Below are 23,641 nucleotides of genomic sequence, written 5' to 3'. Positions count from 1 at the left end.
ACAAAACGAAAAGTAAAAAAAGATTAAAAAAAGAAATGCTCTTTTCTTTATTATAAGAGGGACTAATTAGAGAGGAAAAAATAAGTTAAACTATTATATTCACAAAGCCAAGCTTTTCAAATGAATGGTTTCTGATGTACAAATATTAGAAATTAATAACTTTATTAGTAAATTTTCTGAGCATCATTTTTAGAAAAGAGTAAAGACGGGGAGAAATCCTTGAAACTGCACATCTTCATAACACAAGAAATTTAAAAGTTTCGCAAAAACCAAAGCTTCCAGTAAGTTTACAATATAATTAAAACAACTTGTCAATATATAACACAGGATTAAAAACTATGACAAGTCTATGAAAAGCAAATTACATTAGATCACAATATATTCACCACATATACACATGATTTCCTACTGAGGTTATAAAATAACTTATGACTTGTATGATCATAAAAGCTCTGCAAGTTTGGCTTGATAAATATTTTAATACAAAATAGATATGTCTTACAAAATTTAAAAGATAACAAAAGTGACTAAACGTTCTCTTTTGTTTTAGCATCTTTACTGAGACATAATTTAGACTACAAAATTCACCCATTTAAAGTGTAAAATACAATTTATTTTTTATTTATTTTTTAATTTTTAAATTTATATATATATACTTTTATTATACTTTAAGTTCTAGGGTACATGTGCACAACGTGCAGGTTTGTTATATATGTATACGTGTGCCATGTTGGTGTGCTGCACCCATTAACTCATCATTTACATTAGGTATATCTCCTAATGCTATCCCTCCCCACTTCCCCCCGCCACAACAGGCCCCGGTGTAAGATGTTCCCCTTCCTGTGTCCAAGTGTTCTCATTGTTCAACTCCCACCTATGAGTGAGAACATGTGGTGTTTGGCTTTTTTGTCCTTGCGATAGTTTGCTGAGAATGATGGTTTCTAGCTTCATCCATGTCCCTACAAAGGACACGAACTCATCATTTTTTATGGCTGCATAGAATTCCATGGTGTATATGTGCCACATTTTCTTAATCCAGTCTATCATTGATGGACATTTGGGTTGGTTCCAAGTCTTTGCTATTGTGAATAGTGCTGCACTAAACATACGTGTGCATGTGTCTTTATAGCAGCACGATTTATAATCCTTTGGGTATATACCCAGTAATGGGATGGCTGGGTCAAATGGTATTTTTTTAAATTTTTGAGATGGAGTTTCGCTCTTGTTGCCCAGGCTGGAGTGCAATGACATGATCTCGGCTCACCACAACCTCTGCCTCCTGGGTTCAAGTAAATTCTCCTGCCTCAGCCTCCCGAGTAGCTGGATTACAGACATGCGCCACCATGCCTGGCTAATTTTGTATTTTTAGTAGAGACGGGGTTTCTCCATGTTGGTCAGGCTGGTCTCGAACTCCCGACCTCAGGTGATCTACCCGCCTTGGCCTCCCAAAGTGCTGGGATTATAGGCATGAGCCACTGCACCCGGCCCCAAAATACAATGTTTTGCGTTATATTCACAGACATGTGCAACTGTCATTACAATCTAAGTTTAGAACATTTTCATCATCCCAAAAAAGAAACCATATCCACTAAACAAACCCTCTCCATTTCTACTCCCACACCCTAGCCATAGGCAACCACAAATCTATTTTCTGTCTATACAGACTTGCCTATTCTGGACATTTCATGTAAAAGGAATCTCATAATATCTGGCCTTGTGACTGGCTTATTTCACTTACCAAAATGTTTTCAAGGTTCATCCATGCTATAGCATGTATTAATATTTCATTACTTTTTAATTCCCAAATATTATTCCATTGTATAGTATAACTCACTTTGTTTATCTGCTCATCAGTTGATGAACATATGGGATTCTACTTTTTGGCTACTATTAATAATGCTGCAATTAACATACATGTACAAGTTTTTTTCTGGACACATGTTTTCCTTTCTCTTGAATATATATCTAAAGACTTTCTTAATTTCAGAAAAAATTTTGATCCTATTCCATATAATATCCTGACCCCAGCTACCTTTTCCCAAGGCTAAGTTCCAGGTGAGTGCAGCTGGGAGGTAGTGCTCCCCTGTAGCTCCGGGCCCCAACTGTGGGACAAAAGCTCTACCTTGAGTGTAGCACACTAAAACTGGGGTTTCAATCCCCTTGTCCTGGCTCATAAAGGGCTGGTTTCTTGCCAGGAGAAGCAAACCTAGATAACCTAATTTCCTTCCCCACTTTCTCCCAGCATTCAGCTCCTAAAGCAGAGGTGTTACTTAGATAGAAACATGCCATTGTCCCCACCCCTAACTCCTGAGCCATGGTTCAGAGATTCTCTCTGGGGAGAGAAACAGGCCATAAGACAGATAGCTCCTAATCTCTTTCCAATGGAAATGACTTTATTTGCAACAGAGCATGGTGAAGTCCAAGTCCAAGGACATTCTCAAAAACAGTGAATGATGTGGTAAAAAGGTAATTGAGAAGACACAGGTAGATTCACTAGAGATATAGCCTAAAATGTAGGCCATCTAGTTTGCCCGGGAGACAATGGGGAGGACCCCTCTTGCGCTCCCCCTAAAAATCCCAAACACTAATCTCCAGAACTAACCCTTCTAAAGTGTCTGAATTTGATTGGATTATTTTGGATTATTCTGATGACAATGTCACATCATTAAAGATTATAAATGAAGATAAACTATTAAGAAGAATCAAATAGAAATTCTGGAGTTGAAAAGCAAAATAATTGAAATGAACAATTCACTACAAGGGCTTAACAACAGATGGTCTCTGGCAAAAGAATGAATATGAAACTTGAAGATAGATGTATAGAGATTATGCAACATGAAGAACAGAGAGAACAATGGATGGTGCCTCAGAGAAATGCAGGAAACCATTAAGCACACCAATTTACGTGTAATGGGAGTACTGGAAGAAAAACAGAGAAAGGAGCAGAAAAAATTATTCAAAGAAAGAATGGCTGAAAACTTCCTAAATTTATTAAAAACCAATAACCTATACATCAAGGGAGCTCAACAAATTTCAAATAGGAGCAACACAAAGATATCCACAAACAGACACATCGTAGTAGGAATGCTAAAAGTCAAAGGCAAGAGAAAAATATTGAAAACAGCAAGAGAAAAATGACTCATCAATCACAAGAGAAAACTCATAAAGTTAACAGCTGACTTATCAGCAGAAACAATGAAAGTCAGACAGTGGTGAGATAATATATTCAAAATGCTGAAAGGGGGAAAAATGTGTCAACCAGCAATCCTACATCCAGCAGTTATCTTTCGAAAATGAAAACAAAATAAAGACATTCCCAGATAAAAGCTGAGAGGACTTCATTGCTGGAAAACCAGGCTTACAATAAATACTAAAGGTGACCCCAAACAGTAATTCAAATTAATATATACAAAAAAGAGCACTTTTGAGTCTTCTTCTATTTTATGTAATACAAAAGATAGTATTAATGCATATTTCTTCTCCTTTCTTCTCACATCTGATTTAAAAAGCATTGGTATAAAACAATACATATATGATGTATTTTTGGATCTATAACATATACAAATGTGATATATGTGCCAATACTAGCACAAAAGAAGTGAGTGAAAGTAAAGCTCTATTGGGCTAAGGATACGATTACAGATGGTAATGTAAACCCACAGGAACAAATGAAGAGAAGCAGAAAGGATAAACAAAATGGGTAATATAAAAAAAGCTCTATGTCTAGAAATGTTGAATATCCCTTATCTGAAATGCTTAGGACCAGACGTGTTTTCAATTTGGGATTTTTTAAATCTTGGAATATATGCATTATACTTACCAGCTGAGCATCCCAAATCCAAAAATCCAAACTCCAAAATGCTCCACTGAGCATTTCCTTTGAGTGTCAAGTCAGTGATCAAGAAGTCTCAAATTTTGGAGCATTTTGGATTTTGGATTTTCATGTTTGGATGCTCAACCTATACTTGCTCTCCTTTCTTCTTTCAGCTTCTTTGAAAGCCAATTATATATAGTGGTAATGTTAGCAATGTATTGTTGGTTTGTAACATTTATAGAGGTTACTAAGGAGGTAACTCAAAAAAGTATACTGAAAAAAATCACTAAGGCAATTAAAATGCTACATTAGAAAATACTCACTTAAGGCAAAAGAAAGCAATAATCACAAACTACAGAAACAAAAAGACATGAGACCCACAGAGGGGGTGGGGGGAAAGGCAGACATAAATCCGACCATACCAATAATAACATTAAATGTGAATGGACTAAACAACCAAAAGAAAAGACAAAGATAGTGAGACCATTTTTTTAAAAAGATCCAACTATTTGCTATCTACAGAATCTACACTTTAAATTCAGAGATACGACTAGATCGAAAGAAACAATATATATAATGCAAACAGCAAACACAAGAAAGCTAGAGTGACTATATACTAATATCATACGAAACAGACTGAAACAAAATATTACTAGCTATAAAGAAGAACATTTTATAATGATAAGCCATCAGGAAGACAAAACAACAAATATAAACAGAATGCACCTAATAACAAGGCACAAAAATATATGAAGCAAAAACTGACAGAAATGAAGGGAGAAATAGATAATTCAACAATAACAGTTGGAGACTTCAATGCCTCACTTTCTATAATGGACACAACAACTAGGCACAAGACCAAGAAGGCAATAGGACTTGTACACTATAAACCAATTAGACCTAACAGAATAGAACACTCCACCCAACAACAGAAGAATGTACATTTATTTCAAGTGCTCACAGAACATTCTCCAGGATAGACTACATGCTAGCGAGGTCATAAAATAAACTTGAACAAATTTTCAAAGACTGAAATAATACAAAGTATGTTCTCAAGCCACAATGGAATGAAATAAGAAACTGATAAGAAAGAAATTGGAAAGCTAACTAATATGTGAAAATTAAACAATACACTACTAAATAATCGAGTCAAAGAAGAAATCAACAGGGAAATTGGAAAACAGTTTGAGAAGAATGGAAAGGAAGACACAATATACCAAAACTTATCAGATAAAATAAAGCAATACCTAGAGAGAAATTGTGATGGTAAATATCTGTACATATTTTTTTAAATCTCAAATAGCCTAACCTTCTACCTTAAGCTACTAGAAAAAGAAGAGCAAACTACATCTAATACAAGCAGACAGAAGGAATTATTAGAGATTAGAGGTGAAATTGATGAGATCAAGGATAGAAAATCAATAAAAAATAATCAATGAAACCAAAAGGTAGTTCTCCAAAAAGATCAATAAAATTAACAAATCTTTAGCTAAAGCGACCGAGAAAAAAAGAGACAGGACACAAATCACTAGAACTGGAAATAAAACAGGGGATACTACTAGTAATCTTACAAAAATAAAAAGGATTATAAAGGAACACTATGAACAACTGTATAGCAATAAATTACATAACTTAGAGAAAATGGGACCGTCATTTACTGCTTGTGGGAATGTAAAATGGTGCAGCCATGCTAGAAAACAGTCTGGCTATTCTTCAAATGGTGAAACATAGGGTTATGACTTATATGGCCAGCAACTCCACTCCTAGGCTATAAACCCCCCCAAAATAAAAATATGTCACACAAAAGTTTGTACATAAATGTTTAATGCAGCACAATTCATAACAGCCAAAATGTGGAAACAATCTCAGTAATGAATGGAGTAACAAAATGTAGAATATGCATGCGGTGGAATATTATTCAGTTATAAAAAAAGGAATGAGGTACTGATACACACTACAACTGCTGAATCTTTAAAATGTGGTAAGTGAAAGAAGCCAGTCATAAGATTACATATTATATAATTCCAATTCTGTGTAATTTCCAGAACAGGCAAATCTATAGAGATCAAAAGATCAGTAGTTGCTTAGGGCTTGGGGCAGGATTGCTGGGGAGCTGGAGGGAGGAATGGTGATAGCTAAAAGATACAGTTTCTTTTTGAGGTGAATTTCCAAAACTTTGTCAGAAGAGGCAAAGGGTTGACAGGTTACCTATTAGTACTATGCTGTCTTACCCCCTAACACAGAATTATCTACCACACCTACTCTTTCTCACCAAGACAAGTAGTATCACTTTAATTTGCGAATTTCCTTCCACTATACTGACAATATCACTAAGATTATCTGTCATTCTTTCCACTCTTTTCAACACTTTTAGAAATTCCTGGTATCTTGGAATTAACATCTCATGTTCACAGTTAGTTCTTGTTACAAATAAATTGGAAATTTGTCAGGCAGAAATTCCTAAGGCATGAATCATCTCTTCTATTTGCTCTTATCTGTCCATAGACTATGGAAAACTTTAATAACCACTTGATCAAACTCAAAACTCACAAGATTGAAATTCATTAAAGAAGGTGAGTATAAACCCTGACTTTAACCAGGAAAACATTTCTATTCAGAACCAAACTCCAAGTTCTAAGCTTTTGGTGAAATATTTCCTAAGTTCTAAGAAATGAAGACATTTGAGAATATTTATTTGAATCACAGCATTGTAATCTAAATATAAGCCAAAGACAAAATTGGACACCACTTAAATGCCAACCAACAGGGGTTTGTTTAAATACATCAGGGTATATTCAATGAATGGAATATCATGCAGCTGTCAGAAAGAATGAACTGGCTCTAACTGTGATGAGCAAAGAATAGTAAACTCCCATTTGCTTTTTTAAAAAATATATACATAGATGGTTATGGTAGATACAGGAGGCAGATAAGGGAGGGTCCCAGAGAATCTCTAACCCGCTCCACAAGTGTTTACATCAGATGCTTTTGTGCAGATGAGGGAACCTAACCAAGGCCTTGTCTGGGCATGCCCACAGCACACTGGGGGCCCGCCTGTGCACTGGAAGAGTGGGGTGCAGTCACCAGGAATGTGTGTCTTGTGCAGGGGGAAGAAGCCTGGGCTCTTCAGCTTGTGCATGTGGTGGCCTGGTTTTCGATCTGTGAGGTGGGAGCCTGTTGGCAGAACCCCTTTTTTTGCTGAGAGCTTTCTTTTAATAACTTCCGCTCTCCTCACCTTTCAATGTGTCTGCATGGCTAATTTTTTCCTAGTCATACAACAAGATTTTAGCTGAGCTAAGGAACAAAAATCCTGCATCAGTTATATGTAGCAATAGCCTTTGGACAGGGAAGATGCCTGTAAGACAGGGATAGGAGGCAAATTTTTCCCTATAACATTCTTGAGTAACTTTTGAATTTCCCATGTTTCTACACATCCAAATTTTATAAATGTACAAGTTATTACTTATTCAAAAAGTTTATTCTTAAATGTATATACTGTTACATTAACAAACTTTCTTTAAAATTCTCATTCTACATCAAAATTCTAAGGTACTAGTAAGAAGGCATCATGACTTAAATTTCTGTATATTGCTTCATATATATACTGCAGGCAATCTAAAGTAGTGAAACTCACCATAAATTTATAAATGAGACTTTTAAAAATTAGTAGTATAAAATGAGGCATTGCATTACTGCAAGGTTAATGAAATGACCAAGGTGAGTCTGTGCAACAAGCCAGCTAGGAATTCTGCATGGTCCCAGTGTAAGATAAAAATCCATCCAGGTCCCAAATGCAGTTTGACAGGGGCAGCTTCCATTCTGACTTAAGTTCAAACTCAGCTAATCACAAATGGATATTCCAAATTCACTGCATCAAAAGGCCCATTTATGTAGAGTTTTAATGTATTTATTGATTCTTTTTTTCTGGGAATATTATGTCAATAGAGTGATATAAAACTAGTTAAATTATTTATTACTTAATTATATGTATGTTATGCCAGTACTTTATATTCACTTTGTATAATTGTTTCCAAATAACTCCATGGCAATGTGACATCAGAGAGGCTTGTATGTCATTCACTTTCCATTCTGCTTAAAAAAAAATAGTGTCAATAAACTTAAGAATTTTCTGTTTTATAATTTTCAAATATGTTTGTTCTCAAAGAAAACTGAAGGCTTCAAATGCTGTTTGATATAAAATGCAAGTATTTGCTTGAAGTGACTCTCATAATTTGAAAATATATTCTCAGGACTTAAGGATTAAGAACAGCAGGCATTTCATTATGAATCTTTTCTCTCCCTCTATTTTCTTCAACTCCCCAAAATATAATCAACAAGGAAAACAAAGCCACACAGGACCTAGATCTTCAGCATACAAGGAAACAAAAAACACTGCAACTTTCAAATTACCTCTAAGTAGAGATAAAAAGAAAAAATTCCAACTGATTTCCTGTAGCCTTCCAGCTGCTATAAGCTTATAAGTATGAAAAGTAAATAAAAGGAGTCTTATTAAAAGACTACACACAAACAGTAGAGAGTAACAGAGGAACTAGAGGAAGTACAGCCAAAATTACTCCCAGAAAACAAAAGTGCAATAATAATGCCAAAATATTATACAGGACTTGGTAGTCCATAGCCCTGGCTATGGGAAGAAGTTTTAAAATGGAAGGAACCAGAAATGGCTGCCTTGGAGAAGCAAGATGTGTACACATGTACACACATAAGAGTATGTGGACTCCTTGCAGACAAGCCAGTAAAGAGAAAGAATAAAATAATAAAGAGAAATTAAAGACCCTATAGAAATGAAAGAGAAACAAGACATGCCAATTCTTCCTTCACTAAAAACACCACCATTTATAAACAAATAGCATAGCAGAGGGTAGAAGTGTCAGGAAAGAACACTCTCAAAATAGGAGCCCTTTCCAAGTAACAAATAGGACTAGAAAAAGGCATATCAGATCTGTAAACAAAACAACTACGAAAGTCAGAAAACGCCAATAAAAACATTACTATTGGTGAAAAGTCTCCACCCTAAAACCAGCCACAATCCTGAAGAAAGCTGTAACACAACATGAATAAAATATCATCAATCAAGCAACAGGGATATGAAAAAATACCTTGAATCAGAAATACAAACAAACAAAAACCAACAACAAGAAATGAAACAAGAGCTGACTAACCTGAGGAAAGAAACAGAACCAAAAAAAGGCACGTAAAAAGTAAAGGCTATGTTATAAACTACCCAAAGGAGAATACAAAATAGATTCAAATTAAAACTTATTACAGGGCATTGAAAAAAAAACCAGAAAAATAATCAAGAGAATGAAAATTAAGAAGTCAGAGAAAAAGGGTCAGAGAAAAAGTGACTAAAATGGAAAACTAGCAAAGAAAGTCAAACATATGTATAATCAATGTCCCTGAGGATGAAAACTGAAACAATGAAAAAAAAAACCCTAATATTTAACACTACTATCCAAAAAAAAACTTTACAGAAATAAAAGGAGACCTGAATCTACAAATAGAAAGGGTCCACTGGGTACTGAAGCAAAATAACCCAGGACTATCAACTCTAAGTTGCAAAAGTATTAGACTTTAGCAATAAAGAAAAAAAATCCTCAAGGCCTCCAGGCAAAAAGAGAAAATTAGCCTACTAAGAAAAGTAAACAGGTATCATATTTCTTTAAAATAATATATAAAACAAAGTAACAGTGGAAATAGCATTTTAAAGAAACTTAAAGAAATTAATGACCAAAAGGTATATTCACTCAAGCTGTCCTTCAAGTATCACAGCCACAGAAAACCAGTTTGAAACATTCCAGAACTCTGGGGATATATAAATGTGCCTTTCCTGAGGAAACTACCAAACGATGATCTTCATTTAAGCAAAGAATAACTAGTGAAACTTTACAAAAGAACTGACATTGAGTATTCCATCTCTTTAATTGTAGACAAAGACTAAAAGAAGGGTGAGTCATGGGTTAAAAAACAAAAATGTACTTTGTTTTTCAAATAAAAGAGCAAATCCATATATAGTAAATACCATATATAGAAACAGAATGGAAAGCATTTCAAATGCTTGAATATTTATTACATTTTTCATTATACTGATCATGTTATAGCATCTAAAATAGGAGAAAGCTACTTGTTGAAAAAAATCATGAAAAATTCATAACACAAAACAAGACAAACACATTAAACTTAATATGGTTAATCACGTATAGAGCTTAGTCGGATGGAGAAAATAGGTTTTTGGATAGCAATACTTTCAAGGTTGTCATCAAATGATTTAACTGAAAGAAATTTTTTTAAAGCTCAAGAAAAGTTTATGATTCACATTTAAGGCAGGAAGTTATTACACAGGTAGGTCAAAGTAGCAGATAAAATACATTTTACGTAAGAATATGATTTCATATAAATTTACTATTTCAATCATGCTGTCTCCTGGCCTATATTAAAATAACTCTATATTCACAAACTGAAATGGGGATTAGGGACCATAAATTGTAAAGATCACTGATATCAAAATAATAAGCAGCTACAACAGTATTTACTACACTAAATTGTTCAGCATAATCTCACTTAATCCTTATAACACACTTACGAAGATGAATAATTTTATTATTCCCATTTTATGGCTGAGGACATCGGGCACTGAAAATTATCTAACTTATACAAAGTCATGGAAATATAAGTAGTAGAATCAGGATGGAAATCCAGATCTGATAAAGACTTCATGGTTCATGCTCTTTTATCAGTATGCTATGTTGCATGTACTTTGTAATAAAATCTCATTTAACTATGGTAATTTAGTCTCATAAATTTTAAATATTTCTTTTTTTTTTTCTTTTTTTTTTTTTTGAGACAAAGTCTCACTCCATCACCCAGGCTGGAGTGTAGTGGCATAATCTAGGCTCACTGCAGTCTGTAATCTCTGCCTCCCGGGTTCAAGTGATTCTTGTGCTTCAGCCTCCCAAGTAGCTGGGATTACAGGCATGCACCACCACACCCGACTAATTTTTGTATTTTTAGTAGAGACGGGGTTTCAACATGTTGGTCAGGCTGGTCTTGAATGCCTGACCTCAAGTGATCCACCCGCCTCAGCCTTGCAAAGTGCTGGGATTACAGGTGTGAGCCACCACGCCCAGCCCAATCTCTTATAGTTCTTTGCTTACTTTACTATAATAACTTTATCCCTTCCTTAAATTCATACAGTTAGTGACTACCTACGGAGGTAGCCCAGTCTTTTAGATAAAAGTTCAAATCATTTTAAAAGGCATGAAAAGACCAAATTATCTCTCGAACTACCCTGTAGCCCTTACCATTCTGCTCCTAGACCTGCTGCCTGTTCTACTCCACAATTAAACCTTACATACCAGTCATACTGAAAAACCAGCAGCCTCATAATGAGGCAGACATGGCCCTTTCTCATTTCTAAGCCCACTGCAACATGATGGTCATTCTGCAGGGCAACTCCCCTCTTCTGTCTTCCCTCAACTTGACCTGGAATTATTTTCTTCTTATCAACCTCAAAGACCACTTTAGGTATGGCCTCCCTGGGGAAGCCTTTGTAAGCACCTATCAACTTCATCTTGTTCATATTTCTTCTGCATTTTACTTGATCATGTAATTTGTCACGCTGTTGTATAATTGTCTGTTATTATCTGTCTCAAATGTCCCAGCATAATATCTAGCAACTAGAATTTTTAAAAGGCTAACTGATGGGAGAAAAAAAAGTATAATGTGGCTATTTGAAAAAAAAATTATTTATATTTATAGAGTTGACTCCAATTATGTAAATATCAATAATGTAATGAAAAATTATGAGTTTTAATAGCTATTTTCATTATTCAACTTGACTTCTGATGGCAAAAAGTTACATTCCTCTAATTTGTAGATGATGCATTAGTATAAGAAGTCCCAGAATAATATTAAGTAACCATATTATTTTAAATGAATTTAAGATTATTTTTCTTATTACAAATATAGTTTTGTTTTTTCATAGAAGAGTATGCTGATCAGAAAAGGAATAAACTGAGTAAACTGGTGAGATATCTTGACAAAGGTCTGTCATTGGTTACCATGAAAAACATTTAAGCAATACTACTGGTCATCAGCCAAACAACTGATCTCTACCACATCACTAAGAAACATAGTTTATTATACTTTCCCTCTTTGATGTTACTGTCAAAGAATAGAATTTATGCCTAACATCTTAGTTTATTGTACCTGCTCTTTTATTCATGAATATAGCTAAATGTTACCAAAATATATCTTCTGCAGCTTGGACCACCTTCTGAAGTGAATAATGAGCTCCTCTGTTAATCTAGAAACACTTGTTTATTTTAATTTATTTCTCTGAATTTAAGGAATGTCCCTCTCCCATTCCAAAAACTGAAAAATAAGCCCATGTTTACTTTATCCATACAATTCACCATGCCTACATAATAATTATTTTAAGGTTACTTCTTTCCAGATCTGCGCAGGACTTAAATGTTTTAGACGAGATGAACTACATTCAAATCTACCCAGCATTAAGTAACCAAGAAAATGATCCTATTTGTGTAGTGAAAAATTAAAAGACCAACAAAAGTTTAAAATATATGTGAACCAGAATTTTAAATTCCACTTCTAATAGTAATTAATTTTATAAAATACATAATTACAGAAAGACAAGACAATAAGATAATGCTTTATCAATCCTTTCCTCCGATAATTCTGACAAGATTTAAGAATACTATAATACAAAATGTCAAAATAAACCATTTTAAATCCTAATGACCACTTTTCCTGAAATTCATTAAAAATTCTAAAATAAAAATTAAAAGATCAAGCTGTCTCTAGAAACATAAAAAAGCAAAATGTAAGAGGAAGTTTAATCAGATGTTCTCATAATAAAACTTTATAGTCTTAAAATGATAAAAATTTAAAAAATTCCTTAAACATATAAAACATGTCTTTCAAAGATCTGATGTCACAATATAAAGATTTTCACAAAACTGCATGACTAACCTGTATTTTTTCTTAATAAATTTACAGTTATATTTACCTTCAGATCCCATGATGAAGTGATGGATATCAGGGCCTGTTGACATACGAGGTCCTTGACAGCTTTTTTCTATTATACCTCTAGGTGTTACCATTTTTATATGAACCACCTGTTTAATACAATACACGATGTAAATTCTAGACATCTGTTAGTGAATGTGTGTCTATGTACAGACATTTATATATATTTATGTAAAACCTACTTTTAAAGTATTGGGTTAAGTAATAAATTGTGATGCTTTTAAGAATTCTAGTATCTTTTAGTAATTTTTAGACTAAAGTTAAATTTGCATATAACCTTAAAAGAGGGAAAAACCATTCTAAGATTGTACATCTCTTGATTTAAAGTGGTTTATTTATTATCTTAAGAACAACAGAATAACACATTTATTTAAACCAAATTTAGGGTTATCCATATGGCACAGAACTAACGGACTCAAAAACTAAGCAATAATCATAACCTTTATGAAGCATATTATTCATGTCAGGCACTGCTCTAGACACTTAGAATTCTAAGAAAAAAATTATTCTCCCTTTATCCCCGCCTTCAATCCCACTTAGTAGAAAACAGTGAAAAGAATTAAATATTAATTATGATCAGGTCAAATTGGGATGAAGCAGTAGAAACAATGACTGAACTTAAGAGAAGGAAAGAGATGTGTGACTCATCATACAAATGAGAAAGTAAGTATACTGGGGAAGGAGGATCACTCTAAAAATAGTTCCTGAGATCTGAATCAGAAGTGGTTAGGTAAAAATCCAAAATATTTTTAGAATGAATTTTGGACCGATAAATAACAACAGTCTATTTATTATTGAAGGAAATGAGCAGAGAACATCAATAAGCAATACACAAAATACAAAATAAAAATTGCCAATGAGGACCCCTTAAAAGTTTGCATTCACTAGCAATTAACAAAATACAAAAACATAAATAAAACGTCCAGTAAAATACAAAGATTCTCATGGTGTTAGTGAGAATGTCAATTGGTACAAAATTTTTATAGGGCAATTTGGCTGTAAGGATCCAAAGTCTAAAATGTATAAACTTCTTGATCCAACAAATCAACTAAAGGAGCTTACCCAAAGAAAATGATTAAAGATGTATATACCAAAGAAATTTTAAAAAGAATATTTTCCTTTATTTTCTGTAATTTTGAAATCAAGAATAATTTAAATGTTCATTAAGAGGGAGTTAAATAAACCATGCATTCTCAATAAAAGAATTATATAACTCTTTAAAAACGATGGTGCAAACCTGTTCATTTACATGTTAATATATTGATGACATAATTTAAAGAGCAGATGAAACACATATGGTCCTCTTTTTTACATTAAAAACTAGATATATTCATGTGCTTATTGCATGCCTAGAAACAGTTCTAGAAGTGATGGCACCAGCAGCCCATCTGGAGTGGCTGCTGCAAAGACATTGGCTGCAGTGGGGGTGGCATGACCAGGGCTGTGCACTGCATGGAGCCAACGGGAGCTGGAAACAGGTGGAAGCCCCATCCCCTTCCTAGTTGGCAGAGCAAAAGCCACGCATTCCTGAGTGCAGCTGCGGCAGCCCAGCTGTGGCTCTGGACCCAGGCATCCCTGTGCTCTTGGGGGCCGGAAGCACGCAGGAATCCCACCCTCCTGGACACAGCTGCAGCCACCCAGCTGTGGCTGCAGACCCAGGCATCTCTACACTCTTGGGGGCCTGGGAAGCCCCCAGCCCCTGCAGGCTCGGAAGTGTCTGCTTCCACCGCCTGGCTTCTCCCCATTCCAGTGCCTGCTCCAATCTTGGAGAAAAGTTGAGGCCGAACCTGCGCGCTGTTGCAACCCAGCCAGGTGTGCGCATGCTCAGGGCAGTGCTGACATGCCAGCACCCTGCTGCCTCAGCCCCCTCCAGACTTTGGGCACCAATGAGCACAGAAGGGAGGATAAGTGCTGGCTGAGGGCAGCTTGGCACTGGCCTGAAGGAGGCCCTTAGCACGAACAGCCTGGGCATCTGGGCACCATAAACAGTGGCAGGAGGCAGACAGGCTCCTGGGCGGAAATGGGCGGTCCCCGGTGAAACCCCACCTTCAAGCCAGGGAGGGCCTGACGCCTGGGGGCTGGGCTGCCAGTTCCACGGACTGGAGTGGGAACTTATGATGCTTTTTCCGGGATTGCCCATAACCACCCATGGACCAATCAGCACAAACTTCCTCCCCTCTGAACCCCATAAAAACCCAGGACTCAGCCAGAATTAGGCAGATGCCAGGATGACCTGTCTGCAGAAAGGAGCTACCCACTGTGGATCTCCTTTCTGCTGAGAGCTGACACTCATCAGGATGCCCTGCTTATGGAGAGGAGCTACCCACTGTGTGTCTCCTCTCTCCTGAGGGCTAAACACTCATCAGGATGCCCTGCCTGTGGAGAGGAACTACCCTCTGTGGGCTCTCTGCTGAGAGCTGGATGCTCATCAGGATGGCCTACCTGCGGAAAGGAGCTACCCAATACGGGTCTCCTCTGAGCTGTTTTGTCACTCAATAAAGCACTCCTTCACCTTGCTCACCCTCCACTTGTCCACATACCTCATTCTTCCTGGATGTGGGACAAAAACTCAGGACCCGCTAAATGGCGGAGCTGAAAGGGCTGTAACACAAACAGGGCTGAAACACGCCCCTTGTTTGCCCCATGGAGGGCAACGAGAGGGAAAGAGAGGAAAGAGAAGGAGAGAAGAGCTGTTTCCCTTCAAGGAGCCCAGACCTAGGAGCTCCCTGAGCCAGGGCTATGGCTCACTCTTTGGGGCTCTGCAGTCCCTGGCGTCTCCAAGCTTCCAGGCACCACCACATTCCCTGGTGCCACCAATGGAAGCTGCTTGCAGTATGCCTGGTCCAGCAGCAGCCTTGTAGGGAGCTGATGCCTGGAGCTGCCCGTCCTGCCACAGCTGGCGTGCCTGACTGTGCACTGTGGCCAGACTCCACACTCACTCATTCACACACCCCTCACTGCTCTGTGCCTGGCTCGCCGTGGGCAAGCATGGGATCGAGACCAGCAGCGTAAGCCAAGCACAGCCTGCCAGGCCGAGTGGGCTGAACAAGCCCAGTGGGCCCAAGCAAAACTTGGGCAAAGGTGCTGCCAGACAGAAGTTTCTGGCTAAAAAAGTGACACCCCAAGAATCCCATGACAGAAGGATGAATATGAAGATGTTAAAAGTGTTCAAAATGATATGTATTTAATATACACAGGACACCTAAAAAAAAAAATAGGATCTTGCTTTGTCACCCAGGCTGGAGTGCAGTGGTGGGATGATAGCTCACTGTAACTTCAAACTCCTGGGCTCAAGCAATTATCCCACTCCAGCCTCCTGAGTAGCTAGAACTACAAGTATGTGCTACCATGCTCAGCTAATTTTTTAATTTTTTGTAGAGATGACGTCTTGCTCTGTTGCTCAGGCTGGTCTTCAACTCTTGGCCTCAAGCCTTGTCCTCTCAAAGTGCTGGGATTACAGGTGTGAACTACCATGCCCAGCTATAGCATACATTTTTTTATACTTCTGTAATGAATATTTTTAAATAAAAATAAGTTTCTAATTGCTTGAATTGTCTATTCACAATTATAATTTTAAAAGAAGCATTTTCTTCAGAAAATTCTTCAAAATGAAATGCTCACTGCATCATACTTTACTTTCTTTTGTGAAGATCCAGAATTTTTAGTTTGGTTTTGTCACTACAGAGTTCAATGTTTTTCCTTCTAACAGTGCTTCATAACTGAAGAATGTAGCAAGGCTCCTTTCATAGAAGCAGTGGATTACCGCTAATAGCGATGAGCTTCAGCTCTGTAACACTAGCACAAGAAAGTGTAATCAGATATGCTCAGGAAATCCGTTAGTGAAGAGACATTCACTAAATTAAGAAGTATTTGAGATGGACTATAGTTGGAATTCCTTAAAATGATCTTGAAAACAAGTGGGAACCAGAATTTAAGATGAAAAGTATATCCCATTGTACACAGACTTCTGACTCTTCAGATGTTAAAACTTTAAAATTTTTTTAAAATTTGGACTAAACAACTATCTTCAACTTTTTTCAAACAGTTAAATAAGCTATGAGCATCGTTACTGTGCTTTAATTAAATATGCACTAATGTTAAGAAATATATTAACACGTTCTTTAATTTTTTCACGGGTTCCATTGTAGCCACATGTATTAAAAGAATATCAACTTTAGAAAAATTGTCATAAAAGCAAACAATATAAATTAAGACAGCTTCAGAGGATACTATATATTGCAGAGTTAAAAATTTAAGTTAAAAATAAAACGTGCTGGCTGGGCACGGTGGCTCATGCCTGTAATTCCAGCACTTTGGGAGGCCGAGGCAGGAGGAGTACCTCAGGTCAGGAGTTCAAGACCAGCCTGGCCAATATGGAGAAACCCTATCTCTACTAAAAATACAAAATCAGCTGGGCATGGTGGCGCATGCCTGTAATCTGAGCTACTCTGGAGGCTGAGGCAGGAGAATCGCTTGAACCCGGGACGCGGAGGTTGCAGTGAGCTGAGATTGTGCCACTGCACTCCAGCCTGGGCAACAAGAGCGAAATTCTGTCTCAAAAACAAACACAATAAAATAAAATAAAATAAAATGCACTAAGTAATTATTAATGCAAATAATTACACTAGGATGTACACTTATAATTTGTATCCCTTAAATATCTCCAAAAAATGATTAAAATAAATTACATGATTTCGCAGTGCTAAATATAGCTGTTTACCAAATATTTGCTTAACTCTGATAAAGTCCTTAATAATCCAATAGCAAAAGGATCAAATTTTCTCCCCAAAACTGAATTTAGATTATTTTAATTGCAAAAAGAAAAATGTGCTTTTCTAAATGCCTTGAATAAAGAAAAATAAATAGGATAATGAAAATATTTAAAAAGTATTCACAATATAGATAAAAGTTTTTAATTCCTCAGTGTTAACTATAAAGAACCAATATATTTTATTAAAGATTTAATATTCCTAATAACAAAGATATTGATGAAAATGTGGAAACTTTAGATTTCAAAAGCAAAGCTAAATAGCTCCAGGAATAATGTTGGGAACATCACTTTAATAGTCTCAAATTAGTTCTTTTAAACTACTATGAAAATATTGACGATAAGGAAACAACATTTATGAAGCACCTACTACACACCAGAGATTTTGAGTTTTCATTTTATGTCCTTTACTCCTCACAATAATTCTATGCAGCAAATATCATTATTCTATTTTACAGAAGAGGAAACTGAAGTTTAGAAACGTAAACCAATTTGTACAAATTCACACAACTAATCATTGAAAAAGCAACAAATGATACCTAATCCCTAACTAGGGTGCCCAGAGTTATATACTATTATTATACTAACTCCCAGCAAAGTGGCACCATATCAGCTACAAAAAGCAGTGTGCACATAAAACATGACAGGTCTTACTACTACTTGGTAGAACAATTTCAATCAGCCTATTTAATTCTATACAGGAAAAATTATTTTCAGAAAAATGCAAAATCTCCTAAGGAAACAGAGTAGCAAAAACGAAATCATCTAAGTAAATGGACTAAAATCACGGTAGAGTTGAAGACTTCATTTCCACGAGGCTTGTAAAATAATATTTGTATACAGACATCCGTCAGTATCCCCATAGAACTGGTTCTAGGACCTTCGAGGATACCAAAATCCATAGTACTCAAGTCCCTTACATAAAACAGCACAGTATTTACATAAAACCTATGCACATCCTCTCACATGCTTTAAATCATTTTAGAAAATTTATGAATAATACAATGTAAATACTACGTAAATTGTTGTTCTACTATATTTTTTGTATTATTTTCCTTGTGGTATTGTTATTTTTTTTTCCAAATATTTTTGAGCTGCATTTGGTTGAATTTGTGGATACGAAACCAGTGGATATAGAGAGCTGACCGTATTTTATGAGCTGGATACTGTGAAACATCTACAAAGCTTAAAATGTAGTCACCTGAAAAGGGGCATCCTTAAATAATGACCACAGTTGTGTTTTGATTAACTTTCTACTATACATGTCCAATGTTATTATAGTCAAAAGGAGTTTATTTATGGGAGGGGGGAATCTACCATCCAACTCTTTTTCTTTTTTTTTTTTTTTTTGAGACAGAGTCTCACTCTGTCGCCCAGGCTGGAGTGCAGTGGCACAATTTCGGCTCACTGCAAGCTCTGCCTCCCAGGTTCATGTCATTCTCCTGCCTCCCGAGTAGCTGGGACTACAGGAGCCCGCCACCACACCCGACTAATTTTTTTTTGTATTTTTAGTAGAGACGGGGTTTCACCATGTTAGCCAGGATGGTCTCGATCTCCTGACCTCATGATCCGCCCGCCTCGGCCTCCCAAAGTGCTGGGATTACAGGCATTGGCCACCGCGCCCAGCCCCAACTCTTAATTTTTAAAGGCTTCTAATCATTTTATAATAATATCTATATACTAATCAATTATTACATAATAACTAGAAAAATATTTACCAGGTCCTCGATATTGCCATAGATATTCTTCTTCATGCCTGATGCCCGAGTAGATACCCATCCTCCTACAGTACTGAACTCCAGGGAATCTGGTTCATGACCTGTACAGTAACCACTTTCTTTAAGCTGAAAAACAAAAATTTAACATTTTACAGTGAAAATGGTCCCATTACATACAGCACTCAACACATTAACTCCTCCTACTTTAAAATTTCCATATGTCATTGATATTTGAATTTATTAATTCCTACATAGCAAAAAAAAAAAAGATACTTTTATCACACTAGTCCTAAAAATTTTTTTAAGCTTTTGCCTAGTGGAAAATGTTACAAGATTAAAAAATGTAGGCCAAAAGAAGTTCTATTTTTCACAGGTTGACCAGATAATCATACTCCTTACATCCTTTTGTTTTAAGGCCAGCTGTCCTTCCCCACTTTTTTTTTCTACAAAGAGATAGTTTAAATATTTATGGAGATCAGATTATGCTTAAATAACAGCCAACTTTACCTAAACACTTTCAATAAATAAAGCACTTAATCTCTTGTTCTCTCTACCCTAATGTAATATGCAGCAGGCCTGCAGAAAATCCGAGCAAATTGCCTGTACTTAATTCTCTCAAGGAGTCATGTGTTTTAATGTACAGGCATCTGGATAGGTTTCCTGCATGTAATAACATCATTTATTTGTGATGCAGATCATGCATTACTGTACATTAAATAGTCACTTGTTTCTCATTTTTCTATATTATCTTGGCTTTGCCATCTGCACAGCACCTGAGATTGAATAGATGCCCTTTACTGCAACACCACCAAAGCCATTCCAATGAAATCATTTTAAAGACTCAGCCATCTCTTCTCAAACGGTACAGGCACCACCATCTGCATACCCGCTGTCTGCTACACTCAAGCCCATCAATCTGTGTTGACCATTTTGATAGTCATCCAGTTAAGCAACTGTTCTATTTTTCAAGTAAGCCACACAGCTATGTAGAATATGTCAGCCACGTCTGTATATTTGTATTTAAGTATGGTGTGAAAGTTGTAATCCAAAATATGAAAGCCTATTAGGTTAAATATAATTTGTTAGGTTTTGCATATCAGCAATACAAATTCTCTATCTATTCTAATTTTGCTGCTAGGAAAACAAGATTTTAAAAGACATCAACTGTTATATAATAAAAGTTTATCCACTAAATATTCAATATATTATTTAGTTTTAAGAGATTAATATCCATCTATTAAAAAGAAGCTTAAATAAATGGGTGAAGAGGTTAAAATGAAGATTATCAGACTGTTACATTATATTTCTTCCCTAACTCCATCTCCAAACAAAATACTATGAATTATTTTCTCTTAAAACACTACTGTTACTCAATTTTCTTTTAAAACATAAACTTTTACTCAATTTTATGAAATTGGGAAAAGAAAAAAAGACACTCATGGAGCCCTAAGATGTACCAGGTACTGAAAAGAGAGGTTTCACATACTGTCATGACAAAACAAACTTCGACATTATACAGAAGCAAATCATTAAGTACACACTTTAACTAATTTTTTAAGTGTGTTAATTCATTTAATCTGCTCAACAACCATATGAAGCTGACACTATTATTATTCCTATTTTCACAGATGGGAAACAGTTAAATCACTTGTTTTAACTGATGGTTCCCCAAATGGTACCTCTTACTTGCATTTTTTTTTATCATTATACTTTAAGTTCTGGGGTACATGTGCAGAACGTGCAGTTTTGTTACATAGGTATACACATGCCTTGGTGGTTTGCTGCACCCATCAATCCATCATCTACATGAGGTATTTCTCCTAATGTTATCCCTCCCCTAGCCTCCCACCCCGCCCCAGGCCCCAGTGTGTGATGTTCTTCTCCCTGTATCCATGTGTACTCATTGTTCAACTCCCACTTATGAGTGAGAACATGTGGTGTTTTGTTTTCTGATCTTGTGATAGTTTGCTGAGAATGATGGTTTCCAGCTTTATCCATGTCCCCGCAAAGGACATGAACTCATCCTTTTTTATGGCTGCATAGTATTCCATGGTGTATATGTGCCACATTTTCTTAATCCAGTCTATCATTGATGGACATTTGGGTTGGTTCCAAGTCTTTGCTATTGTGAACAGTGCTGCAGTAAACATACATGTGCATGTGTCTTTATCATAGGCTGATTTATAATCCTTTGGGTATATACCCAGTAATGGGATTGCTGGGTCAAATGGTATTTCTAGTTCTAGATCCTTGAGAAATTGCCACACTGTCTTCCACAATGGTTTAACTAATTTACACTCCCACCAACAGCATAAGAGCGTTCCTATTTTTCCACAACCTCTCCAGCATATGTTGTTTCTTGATTTTTTAATGATTGCCATTCTAACTGGCGTGAAATGGTATCTCATTGTGGTTTTGATTTGCATTTCGCTAATAACCAGTGATGATGAGCATTTTTTCATATGTCTGTTGGCTGCATAAATGTCTTCTTTTGAGAAGTGTCTGTTCATATCCTTTGCCCATTTTTTGATGGGGTTGTTTTTTTCTTGTAAATTTATGTTCTTTGTAGATTCTGGATATTAGCCCTTTGTCAGATGGATAGATTGCAAAAATTTTCTCCCATTCTGTAGGTTGCCTGTTCACTCTGATGATAGTTTCTTTTGCTGTGCAGAAGCTCTTTAGGTTAATTAAATCCCATTTGTCAATTTTGGCTTTTGTTGCCATTGCTTTTGGTGTTTTAGACATGACGTCTTTGCCCATGCCTATGTCCTAAATGGCATTGCCCAGGTTTTCTTCTAGGATTTTTATGGTCCTAGGTCTTGCATTTAAGTCTTTGATCCATCTTGAGTTGATTTTTGTATAAGGTGTAAGGAAGGGGTCCAGTTTCAGTTTTCTGCATATGGCTAGCCAGTTTTCCCAACACCATTGATTAAATAGGGAATCTTTCCCCCATGGCTTGTATCAAGTTTGTGAAAGATTAGATGGTTGTAGATGTGTGGTGTTACTTCTGAGGCCTCCGTTCTTTTCCATTGGCCTATATATCTGTTTTGGTACCAGTAGCATGCTGTTTTGGTTACTGTGGCCTTGTAGTATAGTTTGAAGTCAGGTAGCATGATGCCTCCAGCTTTGTTCTTCTTGCCCAGGATTGTCTTGGCTACGTGGGCTCTTTTTTTGTTCCATATGAAGTTTAAAGTAGTTTTTTCCAATTATGCGAAGAAAGTAAGTGGTAGCTTGATGGGAATAGCATTGCATCTACAAATTACTTTGGGCAGTATGGCCATTTTCATAGTATTGATTCTTCCTATCCATGAGCATGGAATGTTTTTCCATTTGTTTGTGTTCTCTCTTATTTCCTTGAGCAGCAGTTTGTAGTTCTCCTTGAAGAGGTCCTTCACATCCCTTGTAAGTTGGATTCCTAGGTATTTTATTCTCTTAGTAGCAATTGTGAATAGGAGTTCACTCATGATTTGGCTCTCTGTTATTGGTGTATAGGAATGCTTGTGATTTTTGCACATTGATTTTGTATCCTGAGACTTTGTGGAAGTTGCTTATCAGCTTAAGGAGATTTTGGGCTGAGACGATGGGGTTTTCTAAATATACAATCATGTCATCTGCAAACAGAGACAATTTGACTTCCTCTCTTCCTATTTGAATACGCTTTATTTCTTTCTCTTGCCTGATTGCCCTGGCCAGAACTTCCAATACCATGTTGAATAGGAGCGGTGAGAGAGGAGATCCTTGTCTTGTGCCAGTTTTCAAAGAGAATGCTTCCAGCTTTTGCCCATTTGGTATGATATTGGCTGTGGGTTTGTCATAAATAGCTCTTAATATTTTGAGATACGTTCCATCGATACCTAGTTTATTGAGAGTTTTTAGCATGAAGGGGTGTTGAATTTTATTGAAGGTCTTTTCTGCATCTATTGAGATTATCATGTGGTTTGTGTCCTTGGTTCTGTTTATGTGATGGATTACATTGATTTATTTGCGTATGTTGAACCAGCCTTGCATCCCAGGTATGAAGCCAACTTGCTTGTGGTGGATAAGCTTTTTGATGTGCTGCTGGATTCGTTCGGTTTGCCAGTATTTTATTAAGGATTTTCGCATCAATGTTCATCAGGGATATTAGCCTGAAATTTTCTTTTTTTGTTGTGTCTCTGCCAGGTTTTGATATCAGGATGATGCTGGCCTCATAAAATGAGTTAGGGAGGAGTCCCTCTTTTTCTACTGTTTGGAATAGTTTCAGAGGAACGGTACACCAGCTCCTCTTTGTATCTC

General features: G+C 36.3%; 1 protein-coding gene across 3 annotated transcripts in view; it reads right to left on the bottom strand.

Moving 5' to 3' along the window:
* The window catches only part of AGPS (alkylglycerone phosphate synthase), a 149,458-nt gene that overhangs the window by 60,716 nt on the left and 65,101 nt on the right, over window positions 1–23,641 (bottom strand). For all 3 annotated transcript variants that reach the window (XM_003815523.5, XM_055108799.2, XM_063595447.1), the window contains 2 exons: window positions 19,367–19,492; window positions 12,861–12,969 (listed from right to left, as the gene is read on the bottom strand). In XM_003815523.5, the coding sequence (XP_003815571.5) occupies window positions 12,861–12,969; window positions 19,367–19,492 (235 nt within the window). The remainder of the gene's footprint in view (window positions 1–12,860; window positions 12,970–19,366; window positions 19,493–23,641) is intronic.

This window comes from Pan paniscus, chromosome 13, assembly GCF_029289425.2.
Source record: "Pan paniscus chromosome 13, NHGRI_mPanPan1-v2.0_pri, whole genome shotgun sequence".
NCBI lineage: Eukaryota > Metazoa > Chordata > Mammalia > Primates > Hominidae > Pan > Pan paniscus.
This window is presented reverse-complemented; position numbering and strand designations above follow the sequence as displayed.